The sequence below is a fragment of the Rhinichthys klamathensis genome, unplaced genomic scaffold (assembly GCF_029890125.1).
Source record: "Rhinichthys klamathensis goyatoka isolate OS25496 unplaced genomic scaffold, OSU_Roscu_1.1 h1tg000670l_1, whole genome shotgun sequence".
Taxonomy (NCBI): Eukaryota; Metazoa; Chordata; class Actinopteri; order Cypriniformes; family Leuciscidae; genus Rhinichthys; species Rhinichthys klamathensis.
Genome location: NW_026607106.1, coordinates 410,033 through 437,180, shown reverse-complemented (window position 1 = coordinate 437,180; position 27,148 = coordinate 410,033). Strand labels below are relative to the sequence as shown.

Sequence of the window (27,148 nt, the reverse complement as noted above, 5' to 3'; positions counted from 1 at the left end):
GTGCACGACGAACTCTGGCTCGGTCGCGCGCATCTGCTGCTGCTGTACTGTAGCATCGGGCTCGCGCTGGAAAGCGGTCGTTGCGACGGATGAACTTCAAATCTATATAACTTAGACAAAAAAACAAGCTAAAGTATCTCGCCTTCGCATATTTAGCTATCGGAACACAGCGTCATTGCCTGGGTGGAGTTGCAGTGCATCGTTCAATTATGCATGAAGAAGCGGTAACGTTAGAGGCTAGCGCACTAGCAGCGCGAGCTAACCACTGTCCTGTATTATGACAGTGATCTGCGTGCCTACAGCGTTTGATCACGCGCGGCAGTCAAGCGCGTTTGATGCTGATGCTGATGCTGGACAGGATCTCCGGTAGAAATTAACTTTTGCCCGTCGTTTCATTGACATGGCAAACGGTTAACGTTAGCCTCGGCAGGCCTAGTAGTTAGCCACTGTGTTTGCTAGTAGAAATCACTTCACTGGATTATAGGCAGCGTGCAAACCTAAACGGTTTGTTTAGTAGCGGGTTATACCGGGGAGCCAGTGAACATAATACAGTGTGTCATAGATAGACAACCAGCTGCAAGTTAATAACCGGCTGCTAGGTTACTGCCAACTTCACATAACAGGTTTTTAAATATCTGAAAAAGTGGCAGGCGTGAGCGCTTCACAATGCATCTTCTCAAGGCAAATTCGGGTTGTGTCACTGAAGCAAACACTTGGATAATAGAGGCACTGCCTCCAGCTAGCTAGCCCTTTGAGAAGTAACATGCCAGATATTGAGTCGATGTTATGCTCTAAATAAGCAGCCAGCGATTGCACTCGATTATCACTGAGAGAGGGGATGCCCTAAACACTTCAAGCATGTCCAGCAAAGCTTCGGGTAAAGAGAAGAAGTCCGGCTTCAGCAAGAAGCTGTTCCGCCGGGGCTCGGTGCGCTCCGTGGGGAGTTTCATGAGCAGAGTCCTGAAGACTCTGTCCACACTCTCGCATTTCAGCTCGGAGCTGCACGCGCCCGTGGGCGACAAGGACGATGGGGGGTTCACTGCCTTCAAGAAAGAAGGCAAGGGGTCCGTCGCGTCGGACGAGAGCGACTGCGGGGGGTTTCTGTCTGGGGACAAAATCCCCGGAGTGTCCGGGTTGAAAAACCACGGCAATACGTGTTTCATGAACGCTATTCTGCAGTGCCTGAGCAACACGGAGCTGTTCGCGGAGTATCTGGCGCTGGAGCAGTATCGAGGCGGTCAGACGGAGGATGAGGAGAAACCCAAGACGAACGGGGTCGTGCAGAGGAAGGGCGGTCAGGACAAAGGAGAGGTGACCGAGCAGCTGTCGGGGTTGGTCCGAGCCCTGTGGACTTTTGAGTACACACCTCAGCACAGTCGAGACTTCAAAGTAAGTTCACGCGAAGGATTATCACGACGACGTCGTTCACACACACCTGGAAATATTTTACATATCTGCCTTCACCATTCATAAAATGACACTCGTCTCTTTGATAGCTCTGTGGAAGTAGGATCTTTTCGATGAACCATGTCACCTTGAAAATCAAAATGGAGTTATTTTGCCGTAATTATTATAAATGATTCATCCCTACACAAAATAATAATTATTTTTAATTCACTTGCACTGTAATCTTGGTAAAACTTTGTGATGGTCAATTTTGAACATTTTGTTGACTATAAGTAACTGCATCACGTCAACTAACTCATTTGAGTATTAGTAGACTGTCTGCTTAATATCGCCAACTTTTTTATTTTGATGCTCCCCCAACCGACATTCTATAAGTAACTTTACAACAGGTCATGTCTTAACCCTACCAGTCTACTAATTATTATTATTATTTTTAATTCATGTGCACTGTAATCTTGGTAACTTTGTTTTGATGGTCAATTTTGAACATTCTGTTGACTATAAGTAACTTTGCAACTATGTGTCTGTGTCAACTAACTCAGAGTATTAGTAGTATATGCCAACATTTTATTTTGAAGGTCTGGCAACAGACATTCTTCTGAGTCTGACTATAAGTAACTTAGTTTGCAACTACGTGTCAACTTATTTTCTTAACCCTACCAGTCTACTGATACTCTACTAACACTCTAGACATGTAGGTGCAGTGTTACTTAAAGTCAACAGAATGTGTTAAAGGGACCATCAAAAATAAAGTGAAACCGTTATCTTTAATCAAAATACCTTCCCCTCCCTTTAAGATCGATTTTTCTTCTCTAGCCCTGTCCCAAATGCCACACTTCATGTGCACTTGTAGTCTTGGGCAGTCTTGCCCAAAGTATACTTCGGCCCATGCGCACTTTTGCAGACCCCGCAAGCTCCGCGGCAGACTTCTACCCGACAGTCAAAGCGGCGTTACGTCAGGAAAGTGTGCACTCAGAGGAAGATCGTGAGGGCTTAGGGTTCCATTTGGGACAGGGCCTCTGATGAAGTGTTTACTAGTGTAAGGGCGGGCGGGACAGCCAGCCACTCACATAAGATCACAGCAATAGCAAACCACAACCATCCAATCAATTCCCAATGTACAAAATCAAGGATTTTTTTTCGTGTTTGAGAAGCGTTTCACTCGGATATATGTCGCAGTAGGGAAGAAAAGAGTATTGCAACTTCCGGTTCATGCCAACTTAAAAAAGAAAAGAAAAGAAAAAAATGGTTCAAACAGGTTATTCATGAATTGGACTGAATCAGTTTGAGCGTTTTTTAGTCAATACCTTCAATAAATCAATAAGCCGAGAATTTAACTTGGTTGTTTCATAATTTGCAGAGAACCGATTATACGACGAGTGAGTTCGTTTTGTAATTGTTCTTATTCTCAGAAAGAAAGCATTCAAAAGAAGTGATTAATGGAAATGTTTAACTTCTCATTACTAATGTCTGTAAACCACACAAAAACATAATTTGACTGTGACCCATGTTTGTTAGCCAATCAGCACGCTTGTAGGTGTTTGAACACTCAGTTATTATCTTTGCGTCACACTTGGTTGGTTACTAGTCAGCTTCAAAGATTAGCCTAGGTGTAAATAGTTTCTCATATCACACTTTACAACTACAAGCAAGCCATGAAAAAAGTTTGCATGTGAGTTTTGTTTTGTGTGATGTTTAAAACATCAGCCTTTTGTGGCCCATGTTTTTTAGCTCATGCAAGAGGGAACAAAAACACCCCAATCCTATTTAGAGGACAACTAAACTAAGCAAAAATAGGCATTTTGGTGCAGATGTTATTTATATGCCCAAAAAGTAAGAGGGAATTCTAGCTTCTAATGTAAATCAGTGAGATCTTTGTTACATTATAGCAGACTACTTGCATAAAATGCATATAAATATAAGTTTATCCCAGTATGTCTTTAGTAAGATATACAATGCTCAGTTATATGATCAAAGCTCTTTATGTATCATATATGTGTATGTATCATATTTGATATGCACAAATCTTTCTGTTTATGGATAATCAATCAATCCTACGTTGCTTCAGTCCAGTAAGTGTTCATCTTGAAATATTAATAACAATATAAGTTGTTCTAACGTTTACTTTATAAAACCCATTAAAGAGTTTACAGCAAAAAGACCACAACCTTAAGGTGGACATTTTTACAATTATACTAAAAGGCCTTTTCTTGAAAAAACAAAACGATCAATCAGACGACAGAAGGCATGAAGTAGATTGTGTACAAAAGGTTTTTCAGCAAAGCTTTGATCATGTTGAGATAGATGAATTTCTACGGGGTCTAAATTAGCCTATCAAATATGATATGGCTTTATAGGGTTCAAAATACTAGGTAAACCCCTAAAAAGCTCAGTTGTCAACACTGACTGGAGCTGTTCCATATGTTCTTGCTTCTAGAGATCAGAAACATTCATGCCGCCTTGTTCCAAACTTGACTAACACTGTGTGTGTTTTGGTAGAATGCTGTTGCCAAGAGTGCATTGCAGTACCGTGGAAATGCACAGCACGACGCCCAGGAGTTCCTTCTCTGGCTACTGGACCGTGTCCATGAAGACCTCAACCATCTTGTACACCCTAACATCATAGCCTCTATAAAGGTATTGCGGATGTCATAGTGAAACGACTGAATGTGTTGCTGGTGCATAGCTACTTAGTCTAAGGAAGTTGTAGTTTTCTCCTCTTAAGCTCAGCTGAATTTGGAGACCGTTAACCACTCTTGCTGTTTACAAAGGTTGCACAGAAGGGGGATTGTATTGGCAGGTCCATAAAAGCTTGAGATTGCAATCGTTTTAAATGGCAGAACAGGAGAAGAGCCAAACGTGGCTGGATTTATAGGGCCACTCTGCCCTGGAATGACAGCTAGGAGTTAAAAGAGTTAAATTCTGCATTATATCAAATACGTGGGACATTAAGTCACATCCTACGGTCCTGTTTGGAGGAGGGCTCGTTTGGTTTCTTTTTACAGCCTTTGGTGTCCTGGTCAGGGTCAGCCACTTGCATCCTCGCATGAGGTCATTCAGCTTGTCTGATTGATTTAGATGTACGTTGTGGTTTCTAAGAGTTTGTGCCAAGGAGCAGGAGGCTGACAGTTTCCTGGCCGACTGACTTGCACTGCCCTGGAGAGTCAGATGCTTGGCTGGAATCTTAAACTTATTAGAGAATGTCAGTCTCTCAGATTACCAATCACTCACACTGTCTTGGGGGTTTATTTATTTACTCAAGTTCTTCCTTTATGGTACGGCATAATCATATGCATGCACCTTCACTCTGACGTTTGACGACAGTCCTTCTGTGCGCTTAGATTGAGTAGATATTAAAGGGTAACTAAACCCCTGGTCAGAGCCTGACTCCACCCACTGGCAATATTTGAAAAATGCTGGAAAAGTGGGCGGAGCCCAGCGGAGATAGAGGGGATGAACGGATACTCTATCCTGATCGTTTTCAATACTCGCAATTCCAACTCCTGATTCGCTACAGTGGTTTTGACGAAACAAGATGGTTTTTATACTGCCATGGGCGTGGTAGCTCGTACCAAGGGCGTGGTAAGCTGAAACCTGCTTACGTCAGCTCTCACCGCTACGTCACAAACTACCGCAAACATCCAATAGGAAAATTCAACTGCAGTAGCCACCGTTCAACCTGAAGAGGGCAGCACTCAGACGTTTTTACACCATATATTGTAGAATTAAAACACTTTATACCCAAATGTCAAAAAAGTTACTCGAATCAATGAATAGCACTAATAAAGCCCCAGTCTTACAGATCATTAATTAAAAAAAGTTGGTTTAGTTACCCTTTAAGTTACAGATGTTTTCTGGTCTAACATGTTAATTCTGGGTTTTTAAGGAATGTTCTTGGGTCAATACAAGTCAAGATCAGTTGACAGCATTACAGTATACTGTAGCATACATACAGTGGAAATAAAGCGTTTTGGATGGTTTAAATGCGCAAGTCTCTTATGCTCACTACTAGTGCTGCATTTATTGGATCAAAATACAGTAAAAACTTGAATATAGTGAAGAATTATTACAAATTTCAAATAACTTGTTTCTATTGTAATATATTTTAAAATGTAATTTATTCCTGTGATGCAAAGTTGAATTTGCATCAGCATCATTACTCCAGCCTTCAGTGTCACATGATCCTTTCAGAAATCATTCTAATATGCTGATTTGATGCTCAAGAAACAGTTATTATTATCATCAGTGCTGAAAACGGTTGTGCTTCTTAATATTTTTGTGGAAACCGTGATACTATTTCTTCAGGATTCTGATAAATAGAATGTTCAAAAGAACGTCATTCATTTGAAATAGAAATCTTTTGCATCATTATAAATGTCTTAACTGTCATTTTTGAATAATTTGGGGTGGTGATGATGACGCAGTGGATAAGACATGCCTTTGGTGTGAGAGACCCAGGTTCGAATCCACTGTGAGACACCAATGTGTCCCTGAGCAAGACACTTAACCCCTAGTTGCTCCAGAGGTGTGCGACCTCTGAAATATAGCAAGTGTAAGTCGCTTTGGATAAAAGCGTCAGCAAAAATGAATAAATGTAATGTAAATGTAAATTTGGTGTGTTCTTGCTGAATAGAAGTAGCCTATAGTAGAAAAAAACATCTTACTGACCCCAAACCTTTGAATGGTTTTATATGTGCAGCAGCGTGCTAAAAGCACATGTACTGTCCAGTAAAAATTAGTGAATTTGGAGAATTTCCTTTGACACATTCCTTGTGGTGATCTGATCATGTGTTCTCAAGTTTTATATGAATTAGTATATAGGCCACGTTCACACAGCAGCAGAATACGGTTGTCAGTCCTGTATTCTAGTTCTTAATGCGTTATTCCTTTCGCACATAGTATGATTATTATAGAGTGACGAGTTAACCGCTTCCTATAACCAAAACCGTAAAAATTTTCAGGACTCACAAACCTCATTCCCGGAAAAAGTATTTATATCGTTTTTACCTCTTGTAACGCACAGACCGAAGCGCCCGCGCCCTCAGATCACTTGGACGTGGCTGTGGTTACAAGAGGTAAAAACGATATAAATACTGTTCGTTTTCTCACACAAACCCCTCGTTTCGTGTCTTAGACCATCAATGTGTACTTACATTTACGAGTCATTAAATAATGTTTAATTTGTACTTCTCTGTGCATGCTCTTTGAGGAAGTTATAGACCTGCATTATATGACTGACAGACAAGAACGGTTTGACCTAAAAATATCAAAATTGAAACTTCTGCGGAAACAAAGACACCTACATCTCAGATCCCCTTGAGGTAAGGTAAAACATATCAAAAATTAATTTCAAAGTGAACTATCCCTTTAAGTTTCACTTTCGATAGGTGACCGACAGAGGAGCGTCTTGTCGGCAGGGATTTAAATCTTTAAAAATGTCTGGGATAAGAAAATCTAAAGATGCACACCATCAGAAAGGATATTCTCCAAGGCTGGATTTAGCATCAGGAAAACCATGTTCGCACTTTTGCCGGCCAACGTTAACAAGTTGGTTTTCTCGGGACATTCAAAAACGCTGAATGTTAAAAAAGCTTTTAAAACGCTTAAATGGCACTTTTAAGTGCTTAATGTATGTACACAGTAGGCTACACAGTACACACCATAAGAAACCATTCTATGTGCAGATAAGCAGATGAACCCAGAATATGAACGCAACGCGTTCCTCCAATAGAAAGTCGCGTAAAGCTTTTTCTTTAACGGTTTTCTATGGGAGGAAAATGCTTAACGTATAATAAAACGCGTTGCGTTCATCTGCTTTTCTTTAGGCTATATGGTATGGTTTATTAATAAGATGTGTATGGGTTGATTTTTTTTTTTTTTAGATCCAGTGAAGTCGTCTTCATCAGGGGTCATTCCTGGTATGCGGTGACATTTTGGCTTCATAAGTGTTGGGGGAAAAAAAGGACATGATTTTCATGTTTTTAGCATTCTACTGAAATAGTGACATGTTTAACTATAAGGAATACATATTGGTCAAGCTCAGGGACTCTGAAAATAATAATTATGGGTAGATATCCACCCTTTTAGGGACATATACATAGTTAAGATGTTAATAATGTAAATGATAAACAATAATGAGCTTTTCTTGGATAGTATATGTCCCTTATGTCATCTTAGATTTTTTTTTTCTTCTTGAAAGGCGTAATTTGCGGGTGGGACATGTCCCCACCTCTTTTCTCAGGATCAATATTGTCCCCCACCACGTTTTGAAACATTGCACGGATGCACCTAATACAAATAAATAAAAAATCTCCAGTTAACTAGCAGAGCATTAATTTAGTTCGCTATTAAATAAGAGATCTAGCGCTAAAATCTGTTGTTTTTCAATCAAGCTGAGCGCTCATGTCCGCTGCTATCAGTGTCATGGATACAGTTCTGTTCTCTTGTGGCGCGCGCAGTCTTCACTCGGACGCGCTGTTCAATCTATCGCCGTTGCGGAGACTCTCTATTCGTTCCGGTGAGATCACAAAATAAAATGCACAACACGTTTGTGTCCCTGCTTTATATAGACTGTAACCAATGATGAACACATATTCGGTTTTGATGAGAGTGAGAAAAAAAAACTACGCGAGTGCGGATTAGAACCCGTAACCTCTGACACGCTAGGCAAAATATCTACCACTAGACCATTGAAGAACTAAATCAGCGGCTCGATGGATTTATTTACGGGTTGAGCAGAGAGGCTGCACAGTTTGAGCAGCGGGCCGCCAGATGGTGTTGCTAAGAACTTGCAATGTATAACTATTATCAGACCGCCCCTCGCGGCCTCGAAACACTATCGGCCCACCGGGGAAACTCCTGACTTTAAAATGTTAAAGCCCCGCCCCCTCCCCAACACCACACACATGATTCGACTATTTGTCGACTATAGGCAGGACTTGACGATTCTGATTTGACGATGAAAATCCTTAGTCGGGGACACCACTCATCTGAAGGTTTTTAGATCCAGTCAGTTTTCCACCGAAACTGCTCCCATCAGTTTTGTTCTGTGCCTGACTGAAACGTGTGTGCGTGAGATGCCTACAAAAGAGGCAACCACAACGGTTAAACACATGCGTCTAGCATTTTTAGTTTGCATTGAAGCTGCTGTCGGTTAATGAAGATTTGACGGATTAACTCATGGCTCAATCTTTTTATGTTAAAAGTGATAAGACTTTTCAGTTTTATGGACATTGCCATCTTTGATATTACTTTGGGGTTGCACTTTATTTTACAGTACATGCACTTTCAATGTACTTAGTGTGCTTACCAAGAAAGTACTGAATAATATAAGGTATCTACATGGTTTAAGATTAGGTTTAGGGGTATGTTTAAGACTAGTACCTAGTTAGTACCATTTTTTGTAATTACTACAACAAGTATACAGTACATGCATAACAGAACTGTAAAATAAAGTGCTTCCTAATTTGGTCACTGGTAAGAGAATATGAGCTTGACTCCCATATAAAGTATTCAAGACGCTACTGTCAGTTGCTGTTTAAACGGGGCATTTCGAGACTTACAACTAAGTAAATGCGGTTCATCATGTCCCTTTAGGGACCATGTTTATGTTCACCATGTTTATGTTGATGTATCATATGCAAATCTGTTGTGCATAATATTCAATACTTTACCACCTTCCTGTTTTTCTTGAGTTACTGGTATTAGTATTGTGAACACTTCTCATGTTTGTCACCATAGCCACCTATCGAGGAAGATGATGGAGCATTAGAGGGACCCTCACCTCCTCTTTCCGCCGGCTCATTTGTCCAAGAGCTGTTTCAAGCTCAGTACAGGTATGATCATTCTTGTCTGTCTGTCGACTTTACTTAAATATTTGTCTTGGTTTAAATCACTCACTGTGACCTCTGTTGATTCCAGATCCTCGCTTACCTGTCCCCACTGTCAGAAACAGAGCAACACTTTCGATCCTTTTCTTTGCATCTCCCTCCCGATTCCATTACCTCACTCACGGTAAGTACTGATGTCAGAGAGACCCTGATTTAATTTCCTTGCTCTGTTTTTTCATGACAGCAACATGTTTCATCTGTAGTGAGGACATAAAGGCAGATTGACCTACGTCATTTCTTTATTAATGATGAGACTGATCATCAGGGGTAGGATGAATATGAAGAAATATGTTCGGACATCTCTGCAAAGTTTAGATTAAGCGTTCGATTTGCTGACTGATGTTGTTAATTTAGTCAGCTATGGACTTTCAGTTCACATTCAGATACAGCTAATGGCTTCATTTAACTCTGGAAATTTTGGGGTGGATCTGTGTCACAGCCCACGATATATCCTTACCAGCAATGAAACATATTGTTGTTGCTTTGACTAATCTGTATAAATGGATAAATGACCGATTAAAATATGTTTTTGAAAGAATTATGTTATGCTCATCAAAGCTGCATTTATTTGCTTTAAAAATACAGTAAAAACCGTAACAATACAGTTAAAAAAAAATAACTTTTTAATACAATTTTATAATCAAATTTGTTTCTGTGATCAATTACTCCAGTCTTCAGTGTCACATGATCCTCCAGAAATCATTCTAATATACGGATTTTCTGCTTAAGAAACATTTATTATTTATCATCAATGCTGAAAACGGTTGTGCTGCTTAATATTTGTGTGGGAACTGAGATGCATTTTTTCCCTATTTTTTTCTTTTATTTTTTTTTGTTGAATAGAAAGTTCAAAATAACAGCATTGATTTAAAATATAAATATTTTGTTACATTATGTCTTTACTGTCACGTTTGTTAATTTTTATGAATCCTATTTCTTGCTGAATAAAAGTATCTTCCATTCTAATAAACCTTACAATGAAAGTTTGTGGAGCAAGTGAAGTGGAGGTGTGAATCTCATATTTTTGTTAAAGGGCTTTAGAAAAGCTATTGCTGTTGTTCACGTGAGTGAAGTTTGTTCCATGTCAAAAAGTATGTTTAATATATATATAATATTAGGTGTGTAACGGTACACAGAAGTCACAGTTGCAGTTGGCTACGTACAAAAAGGAAAAATCATCACAAAAATGTATCGAAAGCATATAGGCTTCTAGCAAGCTCTTGCGTGCCATGTTGTTTTGGGTTGGTGCGTAGATCGTCTCTTCTTCTGCTGCTCTTTTTCCAGTTGTGGCGGTTAGCAATCAGTGTTAAACCAATTGGTTCAACAAATTTTCTGTAGAAACTGACAGCATACCACAGATATGACATAGATGTCTGTTTTTTTTTGATAGTGCATAAATTCCTTTTTCTCAAAATATTCCTTCATAAAATACAAAAGTTGTGAAGTTGCCATTTTCTCTTTGATTTAGGTGCTAAAAATATACTTTTTCCCTTCAAATTATTATCCAGTTCTGCTTCTCTCCTGAGATGCTATTTTTAAGAGGCCAGTGAAGTGGTTGATCAAGGAGAGCACTTGGTTTAATCCAGAAGCATTTTTTAAGTTGCTGAATTTATTAGGACACGTTAATGATTACAGGCGGCGTACTATTAGAAGACAGTGATTTACAGCCCACCTGCCCCTCATAGTACATCAGAGATGATGAACCAGTGAATAATAGTCCCAGGGAGAGTAGAATAGCTGGGCTGGATTCACTTCCACATCATTATTTTGTAAAACCCTGCCAGTGATTTCATATCATCCCTAATCCAAGAAGTTCTACATCATAAAGAGGAATCGGGGGTATTTTGACCCTTCCACCCACAGTAGCTTTCTGCACTGTCGGCGTCTCTCCACTCTGAAAAACATTAGTGCAGAGAGAGAGTAGATTTAGAGCTTATGCTCTGCCAGCATGAAGAATGACCGATCCGAGAAAGAGGAAATTTCGTCTTGAAGTTCAACGATGTGCAACTTAAGCGCTGACTTATAGTTGCCCTGGTCGTCACAGTCTGTGGGAGTAGATTTCATTTGCCCTCTCCTTAATTCTGTTTATCCATGCTTCGCAATTGCTGTTATCTCTGTGTATTATTTCATAGGCCATTTATTCCCTACCCTTCCTTGATATGCCACTTCACGTGGGAAGATCTTAATGAAGAGTTGTTGATTTAGCCAGTAAGTGTTCGTCTTCTGGGGCCACTGCACACTGCGTTTCCTCTTTAGAGACGAGTTTGCTTCCTAATGCATTTGGAGAGGTGATCAAGCATCATTAAAGCAATGCTAAATGCTTTCAGTCCTTACAGACTGCTGAATGCATTAAAAAAGTCCGCAAGTAGTGCATTACGGTGTATCTGCTTGGATTTTAAATTAATGTTTTTTTTTTCTCTTCTTTTTAATGTTTATTTTTATCTAAACCCTCACTTAAATTACATTCTAAACGATGCTTTCAGGTAAGAATATAATAGCATTACTTTTTAAAAAGATCGTTCACCCAAAAATGCTAATTCTGTCATTATTCACTCGCAATCATGTCGTTCCAAACTCATAAGACTTTCAATTATTGAAAGGAATTAAGGTATTTTTAATGAACCCTAAGAGATTTCTGTCCCTCCATCCAATGTCCATTCCACCAAAACTTTAAAGCTTCAAAAAGTTCATAAAGACATGGATTAAACTGCTCGATACATATATGGATATCTTTTACCAAGTCTTCTGAAGAGACACAATTGCTTTATCAGGGATGGGCAATGTTGGTCCTGGAGGGCCACTGTCCTGCAGAGTTTAACTCCATCCCTGATAACACAAACCTACCTGTAGCCTTCTAGTAATCCTGAAGAAATTGTTTAGATTGTTCAGGTGTGTTTGATTAGGGTTGGAGCTAAACTCTGCTGGACACTGGCCCTTCAAGGACCACGTTTGCCCATCTCTGCTTTATGAGATGAACAGATTTAATTTAGGCTTTTATTCACATTATTAACAATGATCAACCCACATACATAGAGCTCATCAAATATGGTAAACTCAAACATGCTTGCTTGGTGCGCAGTAACCAACCAGTGAAGTTCATTGTTGCATTGTGAAGTGATTCCTATGGATTACTTGGTGTCTTCATGAACTTTTTGAAGCATTGAGAGTTTTGGTTGTGTGGTCTTTCAGTGGAGGGACAGAAATCTCTGAGGTTCATTAAAATAGCTTCATTTGCGTTTGGAAGATGAATGGAAGTTTTATGGGTTTTAAACAACATACGGTGAGAAAAGGATTGCAGAATTTTCATTTTGGGGAGAACGTGCCCTTGGTAAGTCAATAACTGATATATTGGCCGATAAATCTAAATCCACATTTGTGAAGAATTTTTGAGAGCCTGATTAAAAACAAAGTCTCAACATTAAAAGCCATGTCCCCAGCGCACAATTATAATGTTCTCATTTTAATTTTATGTAGCCTTTAAGACTGACTTGCGCTGCACATGTTGCACTTGTATTTCAAGCAATTCAAAACCATCATGGGAAACGGTGCTCATCTGAAGTGCCTCAGCTAAAGGAAATAATCCATTATTTATCAGCGTCAATATATCGGCCACATTTTCTCATCGGGCTGATAATGCTAACATTAAAAATGAACATGTATATCGGCCAATACCGATATGGTGGCCGATATTTCGTGCATCCCTAGTTAGGTGGTGATGTGGACTAATGGTTAAAGATCTGGGTTGGCAACCAAAAGGCTGTAGGTTTGAACTTTTCATGGTGCGATCCATGAATTTTCATTATTGTGCCCTTGTTTGCGCTGGGATGGCGGTCTCTGTGCACCAAAAGTTGCTTTGGATTAATTTGTTTCATCACTTGACTTTCCCCAGGCCTCTGTATGTGACCGTGGTTTATCAAGGCAAGTACTCTCACTGCATGAGGATTGGTGTGGCCGTACCACTCAACAGCACTGTGTCCAGACTGAGAGAGGCCGTATCACGTGAGACCAAGATCCCACCAGACCAGGTGCAGTTTCCACAGGTTTTTTTGCATCATTTGAGTCTTGGTTTAAAGATCTTTACTGTTTCCCTGAATACAATATTGATTCTCCATTTAATATTGAGGTGTGGGCACTGATAGAGGGTTACAGTAATTGCTGTTTGTGTGTTCGTCTTCCCATATAACGTCATCAAGCAAAGCCGTTTCCTGTTTGTTTGCCTTATGTCTGTGCAGTTTGTCCTGACTGAAATGTATTACGACGGTTTCCACCGCTCCTTTTGTGACGATGACGACGATCTTGATATCATTCAAGAAAGTGACTCAGTCTTTGCTTTTGAAACTCCTGAGACTTTTAGATTAGAAAACATTCGCTCTAAAAGAGGTACTTTTTCATGCATTGCACTTTGGTTAAAGCCCAAAGTATACGTCAGTTTTGACGCAAACACTTAGCGTAGGCCTACAGCTAAACACGTATTCAAAATATTCTCGGTTTCGTAGCAAGCGCGAAAATAGCAGGTTAACGCATGCTTACTAGAACTTTTCATCTTTATCCAGTGTTGGTTTGTGCTATTTCTCTCCAGAAGTTATTACTGATGAAGAAGTCTTTATTACTTGTGTGTGTATCTCTTAAGCCCTTTACACAATCACTCTTCAACATTGTCGTTTATTGTTGTTGCTCCAAGAGTTTTTTGTTTCGTCTCAGTTTCTTTTTCAACAGTAAAAACGGGCCAGGCCAGTGTTATTTAACAGTCGAAAGTTAGTATGTTAGTTTGGACCAACTAATTGGCGCAAAAAATAATTAATGGAAATTGTGTGAGCTGAGCATACGGAGTACGTGCGGTTAGAAAAATCAGGCCGTGCTGATGACAATATTTTTGTCACTCATGCTGTACGCATACCCTAGTGTACACGTAAAAACCGAAGAATACTTTGGGCTTAAGAAAAACTGTATAGTCATGTTAAATAATCCTAATCATAACCAATCAGCCTTTATTGAAACATAACTAATAATTAACTAAAGATAGTCCTTTTTTTCTTTGAAACATAGGAACTAACTTAGCTTAGATCTCTTCTTACTAGTTCTGTCTCTTTTGTTTTAAACGATGTAAGTAACATTTTTAACGATTTCCAGGGAGCCTCCTTGCAAATTTGAATCAGAACAATTTGAAATACGGAGCAGAGACCAGCCGAACACCATCTTTCATGCAGGGTGCAATGAATCCAGCATCACCCAACAAAAACACTGGATGTGAGAAAATGATTCTGCTGATCTGTAACAGAGCCTGCACTGGCCATCAAGGACGGAGGTAAAAGCAGCAGCCGAAAACAGTCAAAACACCCTGATTATTGTCTTTCCCTCATGCTAACACATCAGTTGAATTTCCATTATATTTGACACAACATCTTACGTGGAGAATGTCTTAAAATGTATGCAAAAACCTCCAGACAATATAAGACGGTAAGTGGAAAATCTGTTCGTTGCAGGTTTGGTCTTCCATTCGTACTGTATCTAGAGCGCAGTGTGACATGGGATGTCTTACAGAAAGAAATTCTGGAGAAAATGCGTCACCTACTAAGGCCGGGGGTTTACATTCAGGTCAGTGATACTTCTGCTGGTGTTGAAATGCAGCTATTTATTTGTTTTAATTGATGTTAGTCTGGTGGGATCAGTACAAATAAATAATTTTTGTCTTGCATACAACTTGCACTAATAAAGTGGATTTATTTATTTTAGGTGGGACCTTTTAGTCTGCGTGTGGTTGGAGTGGTTGGAATCACATATCTTTTGCCACAAGAGGAGCAGCCACTATGTCACCCAACTGTGGAAAGGTTTGTTATGCATGACCACTGTGTTGTGTGAACTTAAATTTCAGGTGTCCAACTGACTGGTTTAAAAGACATGTACATCATGTATGTGCAGCCAGCAAATACTCAGTACTTTTATTAAAGCGCCATTAACTACACCCCTCCAAAGACATCACATTAGTCTAGATGTTTTAATGAGCATAAATTAAAAGTTCATAACCGCTTTAGTGTTGCAGGCAGGGTGATTATTAGATGAAACAAATGTAATAAAACAAGGTTGCTTCATTTTGGATACTGAAACATCTGTTAAAAGGAAAGTTTAGCCAAGCATAAAAATTATTTTCACTACTATTGTAGTGATCCCTGACTTGGGGATGTTTGGCTTGGACAGGCACTTGAGTGGCAAAGCTAGCACTCATTGCTTTAGCATGTAATGACTGCTGTTGAAGCACTTCATCAGAAACTCTACTGGCCGTTTGACCTATTGAACATGTTCTTAATATTTATAAAACGTACGTAATAGCATTTCAAATAATCAAAATGTGGTTGTGCTGAAGAACAACAAATTTCATTGGTTATCACTATATCAGTAATTTGATAAATCCTGTTTCCTCAATCTCTCCTTTGTAGAGCATATAAATCCTGTGGACCAGGAGGACCTCCTCATGTTAAAATTGTAGTGGAATGGGACAAAGAGACCAAGGAATAGTAAGTAAGACCAAGCCATAATTAATACCATTCTGTAGTTTTTATATAGTGGACCCCCAATATATTTGGAAAAATAAACCAAACTTTAAAATTAATGAGTCATTAAAATAGATACGGGTATCCCAAACTAGGATTTGCAAACCTCTGGAGGTTCATGAGTTGATTTCTGAATTGGTGAAGGGGGGGAATATTGCATATAATTTGTGGGAATCAGGGAGCCGCAATCAATATGTGGGGTATTGCAATCACTTTTGAATGTGCGCTCGTTTTTTTTTCTTTTTTTTTTTTCTTCAACACACGTGCATGTATTAAACATTCTCTGGCAGACTATTGGAAAAATATCTTGCAGAGACAAAATAAATATGTTGAAGTCATAGGATAGGAAGTCATGCTTGACTGGTCTGGTTAGAGATTTGTCTCCAGTGTTTGTTCTGATTCCCGCAGTTTGTTTGGACACACTGAGGAAGAGTACATCCCTGATGCTGAGAGTGTGTATCTGCACAGAGAGCAGCACCATCAGCCGCAGGCCTGCACCCTCGCTCAGTGCTTCCAGCTCTACACCAAAGAGGAGCAGGTAAAAGTCTGGCTTAGTGCACACTCAAGGGATAGTTCGCTAAAGTAAAAATTCTGTCATTATGTACTCAACATCATGTCTTCCAAACCCGTATGACTTACTTTATTCTGTGGAACTCAAAAGGAGAAGTTACTAAAATACTCCATAGAAAGAAAAGGAAAGGAGACCAAGGCTGTCGAACGAGATTTTTAGTGAATAGCACCTTAAGGGCGTGTTCACACTTGTAGTTTGGCTTTTATGATGTATATTTTGCGATGGAACTTAAAGGGATAGTTCACCCAAAAATGAAAATTCTGTCAGTAATTACTCGCCCTCATGTTGTTCCAACTGCGTAAGACTTTCGTTCATCTTCGGAACACAAATTAAGTTTTTTTTTCTATAAAATCTGAGAGCTGTCTCACTCCTCCATAGGCTTCTATGTTATTGAAATAAGACTTTATTCAACTATTCATTTTCTTCTCTGTGGGCCTCGAGGGAGTTCACGTAGTCGTGTAATAGCGCAGCGCTTCTGTGTTGTATGTCAGAACGTAGGCTCACTATTGGCAGACGCTGGTCATGTGTGTGATGCGTGAGCCTACGTTCTGAAGTACAACACAGAAGCGCTGCGCTATTACACTACGTAAACACTCAGAGGCCCACAGAGAAGAAAATGAATAGTTGAATAAAGTCGTTTTTTTGCGCACAAAAAGTATTCTCGTTGCTTGATAAACTTAATAAAGCCATTGTAGTCACTTGGATTATTTTAACAATGTTTTTACTAACTTTTCTGGGCCGGCAAGTTTCAATAACATAGAAGCCTATGGAGGAGTGATCCAGCTCTCAGATTTAATCAAAAATATCTTAATTTGTGTTCTGAAGATGAACGAAAGTCTTACGGGGTTGGAACAACATGAGGGTGAGTAATTACTGACATAATTTTCATTTTTGGGTGAACTAACCCTTTAACGAACATCCAAAACAATACTGTGTGCTAAATGCACTTGTATGTGCATACATATGACGGTATTTTTTACTAGCTGAGAACTTATGAAGAGCTTATAAAATGTGTAAAGGATTCAAAACAGCACCAGGAATTCCTCCGTTGCACACAAACTGAAGATCTGCTACAAGGAGATGGTGGTTCTGATGCCTGTACCGAACTGTAATGGGCAACGTAGTGCCTATGACGAGAAAAATAAGGTGTGCCCTGCATTCTGTCCTTTTTAGGATCGCATCTTGTGACATCATGCCCTGTTTTTTTGGTTTAAGATGTCTTTGGTCCATGTTGCGTTAATTTTCAGTCAAACCGCATCAAAGTTAGTTTAGTGCGCATTAATGGACCAAACACACCAGAGTTCATTTTAACTGAACCAAACCTGCCAATTGTGAACACACCCTAGGTTTCTGTCTCTTCCTTTCACAAGAGGCAGTTTATGATGCTTTTGTCATTTTTGGAGCTTGACTGCTCCCATCTACTTTCCTCGTTTTGAAAAGAGCAGCTCGGACATTCTGCTAAAACTCTCCTTTTGTGTTCACGGAAGAAGGTTTTTGATCGATATGTGGGTGACTAAATGATGACAGAATTTTGATGGTTGGGTGACCTGTCTTTTTAAAAGAGTTATCACACTCCTTTAATTTCTACTTCTCTAAAGCTGCCTTTGTGGACACATATGTCAAGGTTTCTCTATTTCTGCTGTCAGTGCTGTTTTAAAATTGCTAGTTTTTTTGCAAACACATCTGTAACCCTGGAATTGTTCCACATAGCGTATAAATATACACTGTGGTTAGCCAGAGCTGGCCGCGGGCAATTATGAAAGGGTTTGGAACTGGCTGTGCTTTAAGGAAAATGAAGAAACAGCCAGATTTGTCAAATGTAAAACCCCTCTGACTGATTTTGTTTATGTCTGCTTCCTGTATGCCTTCCAGCTGGCCCCAGACGATGCCTGGCGCTGCCCTCATTGCAGGCAGCTGCAACAGGGTCGGATCAAACTCAGCCTGTGGACCCTGCCTGATGTTCTCATTTTGCATCTCAAGAGGTTTAGACAGGTGCTGTACTAATCAAATCACATCACCTGCGCAAATGGTGCTCCCAACATGCAGTGCAAATGTGTTAGAGTGGCCTGTGGTTAAAGTTTAGTTTAGACTAGACTAGTACTTAAAGGTTCATACCCCACTAGGGGGCGATCCATTGGTTATCATGAATATCTACCATGAGATATGTGTTAGCATTCCTATTCAATATCTTTGGATAAATGTGTGTGCTAAATGGTAAATGACTGCCTACTTACTAATATGTGGGCCTTGTGTTTTCAAGGAAGGGGATAGGAGGGTTAAGATGCAAAACATGGTGAGATTTCCTTTGATTGGCATGGATATGGCACCCCATGTGGTGAAGAGAAGCCAGAGCAGCTGGAGCTTACCCTCACACTGGTCACCATGGAGACGACCTTACGGACTTGGCCGAAACCCAGACGACTACCTTTATGACCTCTATGCTGTGTGTAACCATCACGGAAACATGCATGGAGGGCATTACACGGGTAACACCTTAAAGAGAACTAGGCACTTCAGTGTAGTATTCAAAATAGTATTGTATTAACTGCTTGATTGGTGGATTTGATATTTCATTCCCTGTTTTTACTCTTAACAGCGTACTGTAAGAACTCCATTGATGGGCAGTGGTATTGCTTTGATGACAGTGAGGTTCAGCCTATAGCTGATGAGGATGTCTGTCAGCAGACTGCATACATTCTGTTCTATCAAAGGAGGACAACTATTCCCTCCTGGTCGGCAAACAGCTCTGTTGCAGGTGACTCCTGTTCCTTGTTAAGTTTTGGGTTGACACAGTTTGCTGACTCATTTGTCTTATTCATTTAGAAGGCTTGTGAAGGTGCTGTTTTATTTCCACTTCGTAGGACCCCAAAATTGAAATTATTAAAATGTATGACATACTTTTTTTTTTTTAAACAGCACAGTTTACTATGCTGCTGTACCTTTAAGAATGAATGCACAGATCTAATTTACTGACATACATTCGGATTTCACCCCACTGTTTATGTTAATTTAAGACATAACCGACTATATGTTTACGGGAATATTCCACACATTTTGACATTATTGTGCATCTATCTGACCATTCAAGCACAATAAGATGCGAAAGAGAACTGAATGTGCGATCGCATGCTGTCTGAGAGAGGCAGCTTTTTGTGCACACGCTTCAGCTGTGTGTCTGTCAGCGCTAGCACCAACTGCATTGAGTTCTTTTTCACAGCTGATTAGGGCTGCAACAAACGATTATTTTGATAATCGATTAATCTAACGATTATTAGAACGATTAATCGACTAATCGTCGATTATTTCGCAGACTAATCAGTAAGTTTGGAACGATTATTCAGCTTTTCCAATTAGTTAAAACATTGAGTTATACATATTCTAACTATAATATAAAAAAAGAAAATCACTTCAGCTTTTGAAATAGTTGTTTTAATGAACTTTGAGCCAACTAAACAGGTCATTCTCTTTAAGTTTTCAGATTTCGGTCCAACTCAAATCACACACAAATGCTCTCTAAGCATTGTTTAATAGGCCCACTGCTTTTCTTAGAACTGAAACAGAAAAAGGGACATTTACTTCAGGACACAAAGAATGGTAAAATATTAATCTGCAAACAATTATTATAATTATAAAATTACAATCTTTTTTTACATGACAATTGAGCTGACAGAGACGTTCTCATTCACCTTTTAATTTATAGTATGATAAAGTAACTGCCATGATATTCTTCCTATATCATAGGAAGGATATAACATCTCGTTTTGTAAGTCTTCATGATTATTGAACCAAATACAGGCAAGTGATAAGACTATAATAATACCTAATATACTAATAGTGTTAAAATAATAAAAACAGCCCTGACTCCTAAGCTCGATCAAGCTTTATTCTATACAAAATAAGTCATCACATTACTGTAATTATATTACTATTGATAATATTATTACTATTATTAGTAGTATTGCATTCTCTAATAAAGAGAGATTTGCCGCTGGTTAGTAAGCTGGAGAACACTCACTTCTCACCGGCTCCTCTTTTCCCGGGATGTTTCCTCTTGCACCCCAACATGCATGTTGTGCTTCCGTGAAAATTGCACACGACAGCATTCTTGATTTGAAGTTTTGTGAAACTTTCCCAAACCTAAACCTTGCTAGTTCGGATTCGTTTGCACTGTCATAATTCGCGCTGTTTTCTCTTCTACCGCAATAGCATTTGTAAGGGCTGCACTACACTCTAGCGCTACAGCGCCGTAGCGGTCAAATCGCGGGATTGCAGGCCCTTACATTAGGTCACGTGAGATCAAACGACTACTCGACAACAAAGATATTTGTCGACAAATTTTTATTGTCGACATTGTCGACAACGTCGACTAATCGTTGCAGCCCTACAGCTGATTGTGCTCAACATCAATGCCTCCCCCTCTCTATTTTCTCATTCATGCATGTTTCTTTATTACTCTTATGTGTATATAACTTTAAGTAGTACTGTGCTACATGGATAGATTTACATACTGCGAAATAAACTATATAGTAAAATCTCATACGATAGACACTTTATTCTGTGGTCATGATATATACTGTCATACCGCCCAGCCCTACTAACCCCTAACCTAAACTGTTTTGGGGAAAAAAAACATCACACGGTGTATGGCAATAACTGCCATGTGACCAACAATTATCTATTTCAGTATTCAACAACCCTGATGGCCACAGTGGTTAGTCAATAGGTTAGCCCATCACAACATATGAAAAGTACAGTATCAAAACAGCCCATTTAATGCTGGGTACACACCAAAAGATAATCGGGCTGATTTTGGGCCGATTTTCCCCCTTCCGACAATCCTAGCTATGTCCCGATTATTTTGATGGTTCTACAGATTATCTTATCAGATTTTCCCTTGGTGTGAGGTGTGTTAAGAGTGTCCGAACCTGCTCGGAAGAACGTCGGAGCCGCCCCAATCGCGAATCGTAAATATTCAACATGTTGAATATTTACGATCAGAAATCCTGATGTGTGGGGGGAACCCCGATGACAAACGTGCGCACGCTCTGGAGATTATCACGTGAAACGAAACAATATCCAATCAGAAAGCGAGATGATGGAAGACGGAAGCATAACAAACGCAGTCATGGCGTTGCAAAAAGTAAAATTGATGTGGACAGCAGAGATGGAGGATCAGCTTGTTGATTTGTGGCAACAGCACGAATGTTTTTCTGTGAAAATCATTCCAAACACTATCATCGCAATTTCTTCCTGCATATCGTCCGCCAAGCTTATTCTGAAGTCCCGCGAGATTTTGTGAGATTTCCTTTGTTCACAGTCGAGACTCTGGTTGAAAATCTGTTCGTGTGTGGTGTGCTGTCTTTGTCACATTATGGCACAACCACACACTATAGGAGCAAAACGCTTAAATCTATGATTTTTTGTCCTCATGTTTGTGGTCTATCACATTTTGAAAATCTTATAAGATGTAAAAAATCTTTTGGTGTGTACCTAGCATAATTCTACGAGTCAGAGAGTGAACAGAAAACATACTACTTTTTTTTTTTTTTTTGATTGATTGATTGGTAAAGAAACTTTGAATATTTTTTTTCGGGGGTAAAAATCTAATTTTACAACAGTGCAAAACATGGCCCTCTAAATGAAGATCCTTGTTTTTGGATTTGTGTAACTCCTGGATGTGATCTCAGGCTCCACCAGCTCATCTTTATGTGAACACTGGGTTAACCGGCTTCCAGGCAGCAGGCCGCCCAGCCTGGCCTCTGGAGCCTCCTCAAGACGCACATCTCTGATCTCATTGGCAGAGTCAGTGGAGTTTCCCGGTGATCGCAGTGAAGATGATGGTGAGGAACATCGTTATGCCTCTTAACATGGATGATTATCTTTCCGGTGTCTTTAATAAGTCTTTAGAAGCCAAGTAGTACCATATTTTGCCCTCATCTTCCTTGTGTCCTCTTATTCTGTGCATTGTGCCAGTGTTTTACTCTTGCCTTTCTTTATTATGTCTTCTCTCTCTCTTGTAGCTTTAGCGCTTACTAACACAGGATCTCCCGCCTTGCTCAGTTAAGACAAAACTGCATGCCAATGCTCTTTTCATTCAGTCTGTTACCTGCACATTAGTTTAAATCTCTCTGTCCTTTTTGTTAAGGAGGATTTTCAACGCGGCCCTTCGTGAGAAGCATTCAACGGCAGAGCTTGTCCTCTAGATCGTCGGTTACCAGTCCTCTGGCTTTCAGTGAAAACGGGATGAAACCTTCCTGGTCTCTGTCAGCAAAACTACAAATGAGGTCCAATTCGCCCTCGCGATTCTCTTTGGACTCGCGCTCCTCCCCTCCTCTAGAGAGGATAGGAGAAGCTTGTGACGACAAAGTATCCACGTCTTGCTTCGGTGGCTACAGCAGACATGAACGTCAGCCCAGCAGTAAGGCCCCGCTGGCCATGATGGAGGGTAATGGTGATGACAGCAATGGGAAAATGATCCTAGACGAGGCCTATTGTAGAGCTCCAACCCAGACTGACAAGAAGAGCTCTAAAGGTGAGCCCATTGACAACAACAACCAGATTAATGCTGTGGACCAGAATACTCTCGGAGTGCGCTCTAAAGAGCAGAAGCATAAGAGCTCTGGGTCGGAGAAGAAAGCAGAAGGGTCCTCCAGCAAGAAGAGCTCCACCAAGACCAAGGGAGACCCAGAGAAGTCCTCCAAGAAGCGCCAGAGCACCTCTTCTGTAACGAAATCTCCATCCTCCCAAGTGTCTTCCAACCCTCAAGCAAAGGGCACCAAAGCGACCAATCTAAAAGAGAAGAGTGATTCTCCCAAGAGTACCAAAGGTACACCTTCAGGAACGCCCTCCAGAAAGAAAGAGTCCTTGCAGGCACAGGAGTCTCCGGTGTCAGGAGGCACAAAGGGGAAGCCGTCCCTTGCTACCACTCCCCAATCCTCTGCCTCTCCATCGCCCACATCCAAGAAGAGCTCCTCGGTGGCTGAGAAAAACTCTGTGTCTGGCAAGAAGAAGCTGGTGGAGAGAGGCTCCAGCAAGGACTTGGCCCACACCAGTCCCCTTGCAGAGAAGTCAAGAGTCAGTGGCACCCCGCGGACATCCCAACCTAGAACTGTTGAAGGAAGCCGGCCCGAGAGGAGGCCAGTGAGAAGCTCCAGCAGTAGTTCCTCAGTCACCAGCCTGCGCTCCCCAAGCGTCTCCTCAAGAGACCTCCGCCGCAGCAGCAAATCCGAGGACAAGGGACTTTCGTTTTTCAAGAGCGCGCTTCGGCAGAAAGAGACTCGGCGGTCGGCCGATCTGGGCAAGGCCACGATTCTCGCCAAGAAGGCTGTCGAGAGGAGTGCCAAGTCCTGCAGCCAGAACAAACTCAATGCTGACGAGGGTGAAGGCTCGGGAAACTCTTCCCTGCAGGTCTCTCCAGAGCCGCGCTCCAGCAAGGCTGGTACTGATGAGAAAGAGTCCTCGAAGACCTCCACTCCTATCAAGCGCTCTCTCTTACCAGTAGGCAAGTCCAAGTCTTCCAATTCTGAGACTAGTCTTCAGTCTCCCATCAATGGGAAAAGGCCTCTTGAAAAGGTGGCATCCTCTAGAAAGCTTTCTTCCAGCATGCAATCCTCTGCACGGCCAACACAGACGCCTCAGTGAAATTTGAATAGCAGTTCCATTATTTTCTGTAATGCAGCTATTTTTTGATGTGCCTAAGAAGAATATAAAGTATATAGTATATACCTGTATTTTACTTTTCTCAAAGAAAATATGTATATTATCAGAAAGCGCCTTTCTATCCTGCCATGGAACCAAATCGTTGCCTCTGGCAAGGTATGGTAAATGAATCTACTACTGTTCATGACTCTGAATAGGAATGTTTTAACTTAGCACTTTGTATATATTTTTTCTCCCTCGAATAATGCTTAGATGTAATGGACAATATGTACAATACTTTTTTATCTTGGTACCATTCCTTTTTCTTTGGACAAGTCACTTATGATGAAATTAGATTCTTGCGTTATTCCTTGGAGTACTGTACCAATTCACTCCACATCTACACTTGGTGCTATTTACAGTCCAGTGTTCCCCTGGCACTGATACAGTATGAGATCGAGAAGATTAACATCATGAAACCTGGCCCGAATTTGAAGCTGTAGGCTTACTGGGGTTCAGCAGTGAACAATCTCATTGGTACCTCTCAAAGGCTGCTCTCCTACCCCAACTCTATCCTTTTTTACACGAGAGCAGTTACAAGTGTTCAAGTAGCATTACTGCCCTTAGAAATGTGCCGATAGCTGAATTGTTGCTGTGTGAATGTGATCTTTCGATTGGTAAATTAGTGGAGGACAATCTTTAAACTCAATCTATTTAGTTTATTCCAGCAAAATGCTGTGTGATCTCTTTATCTGAATATTAATGGAGGCAGTGTAAGCCCTGCATGAAATTGTTTTGTATATATTTGTTTTTATAATGAAATTTTGAAAGCCACATAATCATACTTGAACCATTTCATGCCCGCCAAATCCAATGCCGATATATGTGAGCAGTTTTCATTTGGGCTTGAGTGAGCTGGAGTTGAACCCTGCAAAGGTTTTTATCTCCATATTTATCTGTGGACAACCAGTGCAATAGTTTTCAACACTTTGTAGGAGAACAGATATATTGACATTCTCTATTCTGGAATGTTGGTGTTTTTGAGAACAATTATTTAAAAGATAAATACTGTGCATATGCAATAGTAATGAAAAACATTTAATCAATGTAAATCAAAATAATTTTCAGGATTGTAATGCCCCGCCACGATAAGGGGGTTTCATTTTTAAATCTTTTTTTTTTTGTGCCAAGAGTTTGTGATTTAATACCCAGTTGAAATGGCTCTGCAGAAAGGCCTGTTTATTTTGCATACTTGTCAACGGCATACATATATTTCCATCTCGAGTAAGCTCAGACAAGTTCATTTGGACTAATTCAAAATGTTATATATGACAGGAGAAATATAAGGTTAAACAAGTCATTATTGTTACATTAGCATAATGGTGCCATTACGTCGGCCACTGTTCAGCTTGCTGCCCTGTAATTAAAACATTAATCCAAGTGGTGCTGATGCCACTGTTGAACCGTTCTCATTTTCATGCTGCTTTTCGGTCTCAAAAACCTTTCCCTTCAGGACACTATATCTTAAAATAGATACTTAGCAAGGAACCTAATGTGTAGCACGCTTCTTTTTTTTTCTTTTTTTTTTGCGACAGGTCCATATTATGTGCACTGAAAAAGTATTTGTACAAAGCAGTATTGCATGATTACATTGACGCATGCACTTAACTATGCAAGTGACTGTTGCTAAACAAGACGAGTCTGGTTATCAATGTCTGCTTTTTTTAAAAATGAAAACAGCATGAATTTTCCGTTTTTTTATTGCTTTTTTGCACACTTGTCGAACTTTTGATTTCATAAATATTGTAATATAAGAACGTAAATTAGCTTTAGCCATATGTATTCAAAAATTTGCAATTGGCATTGCATTTTCATGCTATTTTTTTCGTTTATACACCATCTTTTTTATTATTATTTATACTGTTATTTGAATTCATAAGCTGTTCTTTAGGGTATGACCTCCCTGTTTCCATGTGATGAATTTATTTTTGTATATATATATTTTTTTTCACATTTCGCTGGCGCAATGTGTTCTGGTCATGCTTTCACATGTAGTTTGTAGGGAGTGTTGCATCTAATATTGACCTTTTATCATCAGCATTCATTCAGTGCACACAATTCCTGCATCGCTTGCAATGCTGATACACTAAACACTACATTAATTTTGTCTTCATGTCATTCCATCTCTTAAGTTGTGAATTTCTCGGACCATGAATTCAGAGAAGTGCTATTACCCTCTCCAAGTCTTATTGTATATGGGATATTTTCAATGGCTGAAATGCTAATATGACTTGTTCTTATCAAGCGTTTGGATAGGACGGATGACTTTATCATTATTATGAAGCTGTATCAGTCTTATGACATGATATGCTTGCTCTTGGTTTACACACTGGAATGATTTATCTCGGCCCAGAGCAGTTTTTATGTATTGTTCACAAACTGGTACCCGCTTTGGTGGGCTTATAACTGGGCTGTCATCATTTTATTATACAAATGTCAGTCTAGGTCAACCAAAAGAGGAAAATAATAATAAACCATATAAATGTTTGGTTGCATGAGACTGTCAAATGCTTTTTGTTAATTTATTTGTATGTTTTGTTATGTGTATGCACTTTTTATTTTATTATTATTATTATTTTTTTAAGAATGCATTTCTTTGAAGAATCATTTGTATTCATGACATTATCTCCCCAATGTATTTTGGCGGTTGAATTATGATTAAAAAACAGACCTGTATTAGAGGTCTAACCTCAAAAATGTACTCGAAATGGTTATTTTGAATCATTTTATTTGCTTAGCTTGGTTTTGAACTTTTCTGAAGCACTGTAATATCCAATGTTGACCACAAGATGGGGCTTGCCACCTTCCTTTTGAAAATATGCTGTGACAGAAAATTTCCTCTTAGGGGTGTGTAAAACAGTCAGTATTTCACGAGACTGTCCTGAAAATTGGTGATCAACTCCGCTATTTCAATTTTTATAAAGCGCTCAGTGAAGGCCATCACCAATGAATCATTCTTGGGTGAGAGATTAATGTAATAGTCATGTCTTAAAGGGATAAAACCCCAAAATGAAAATGGTCATTTCCTCACCCTC

At 39.9% G+C, this 27,148-nt stretch overlaps 1 protein-coding gene across 3 annotated transcripts; it reads left to right on the top strand.

Annotated features, from left to right (window-relative positions):
• Nucleotides 1–571: 571 nt before the first annotated feature.
• Nucleotides 572–26,814, top strand: usp31 (ubiquitin specific peptidase 31). 3 transcript variants are annotated; one of them, XM_056241741.1, is made up of 17 exons: nt 572–1,389; nt 3,907–4,044; nt 9,148–9,242; nt 9,328–9,420; nt 13,186–13,321; nt 13,529–13,676; nt 14,427–14,601; nt 14,780–14,891; nt 15,030–15,124; nt 15,731–15,808; nt 16,253–16,382; nt 18,288–18,407; nt 18,676–18,901; nt 19,012–19,170; nt 22,103–22,255; nt 22,436–22,474; nt 22,564–26,814. In XM_056241741.1, the coding sequence occupies exons 1-17, from the start codon at nt 859–861 to the stop codon at nt 24,054–24,056; spliced, it is 3,921 nt and encodes a 1,306-aa protein (XP_056097716.1). In that variant the 5' UTR covers nt 572–858; the 3' UTR covers nt 24,057–26,814. The 3 variants fall into 3 exon arrangements, with proteins under 3 accessions (XP_056097716.1, XP_056097715.1, XP_056097717.1); XM_056241740.1 differs by having other exon boundaries at nt 22,561–26,814; XM_056241742.1 differs by lacking the exon at nt 22,436–22,474 and having other exon boundaries at nt 22,561–26,814.
• Nucleotides 26,815–27,148: the final 334 nt, after the last annotated feature.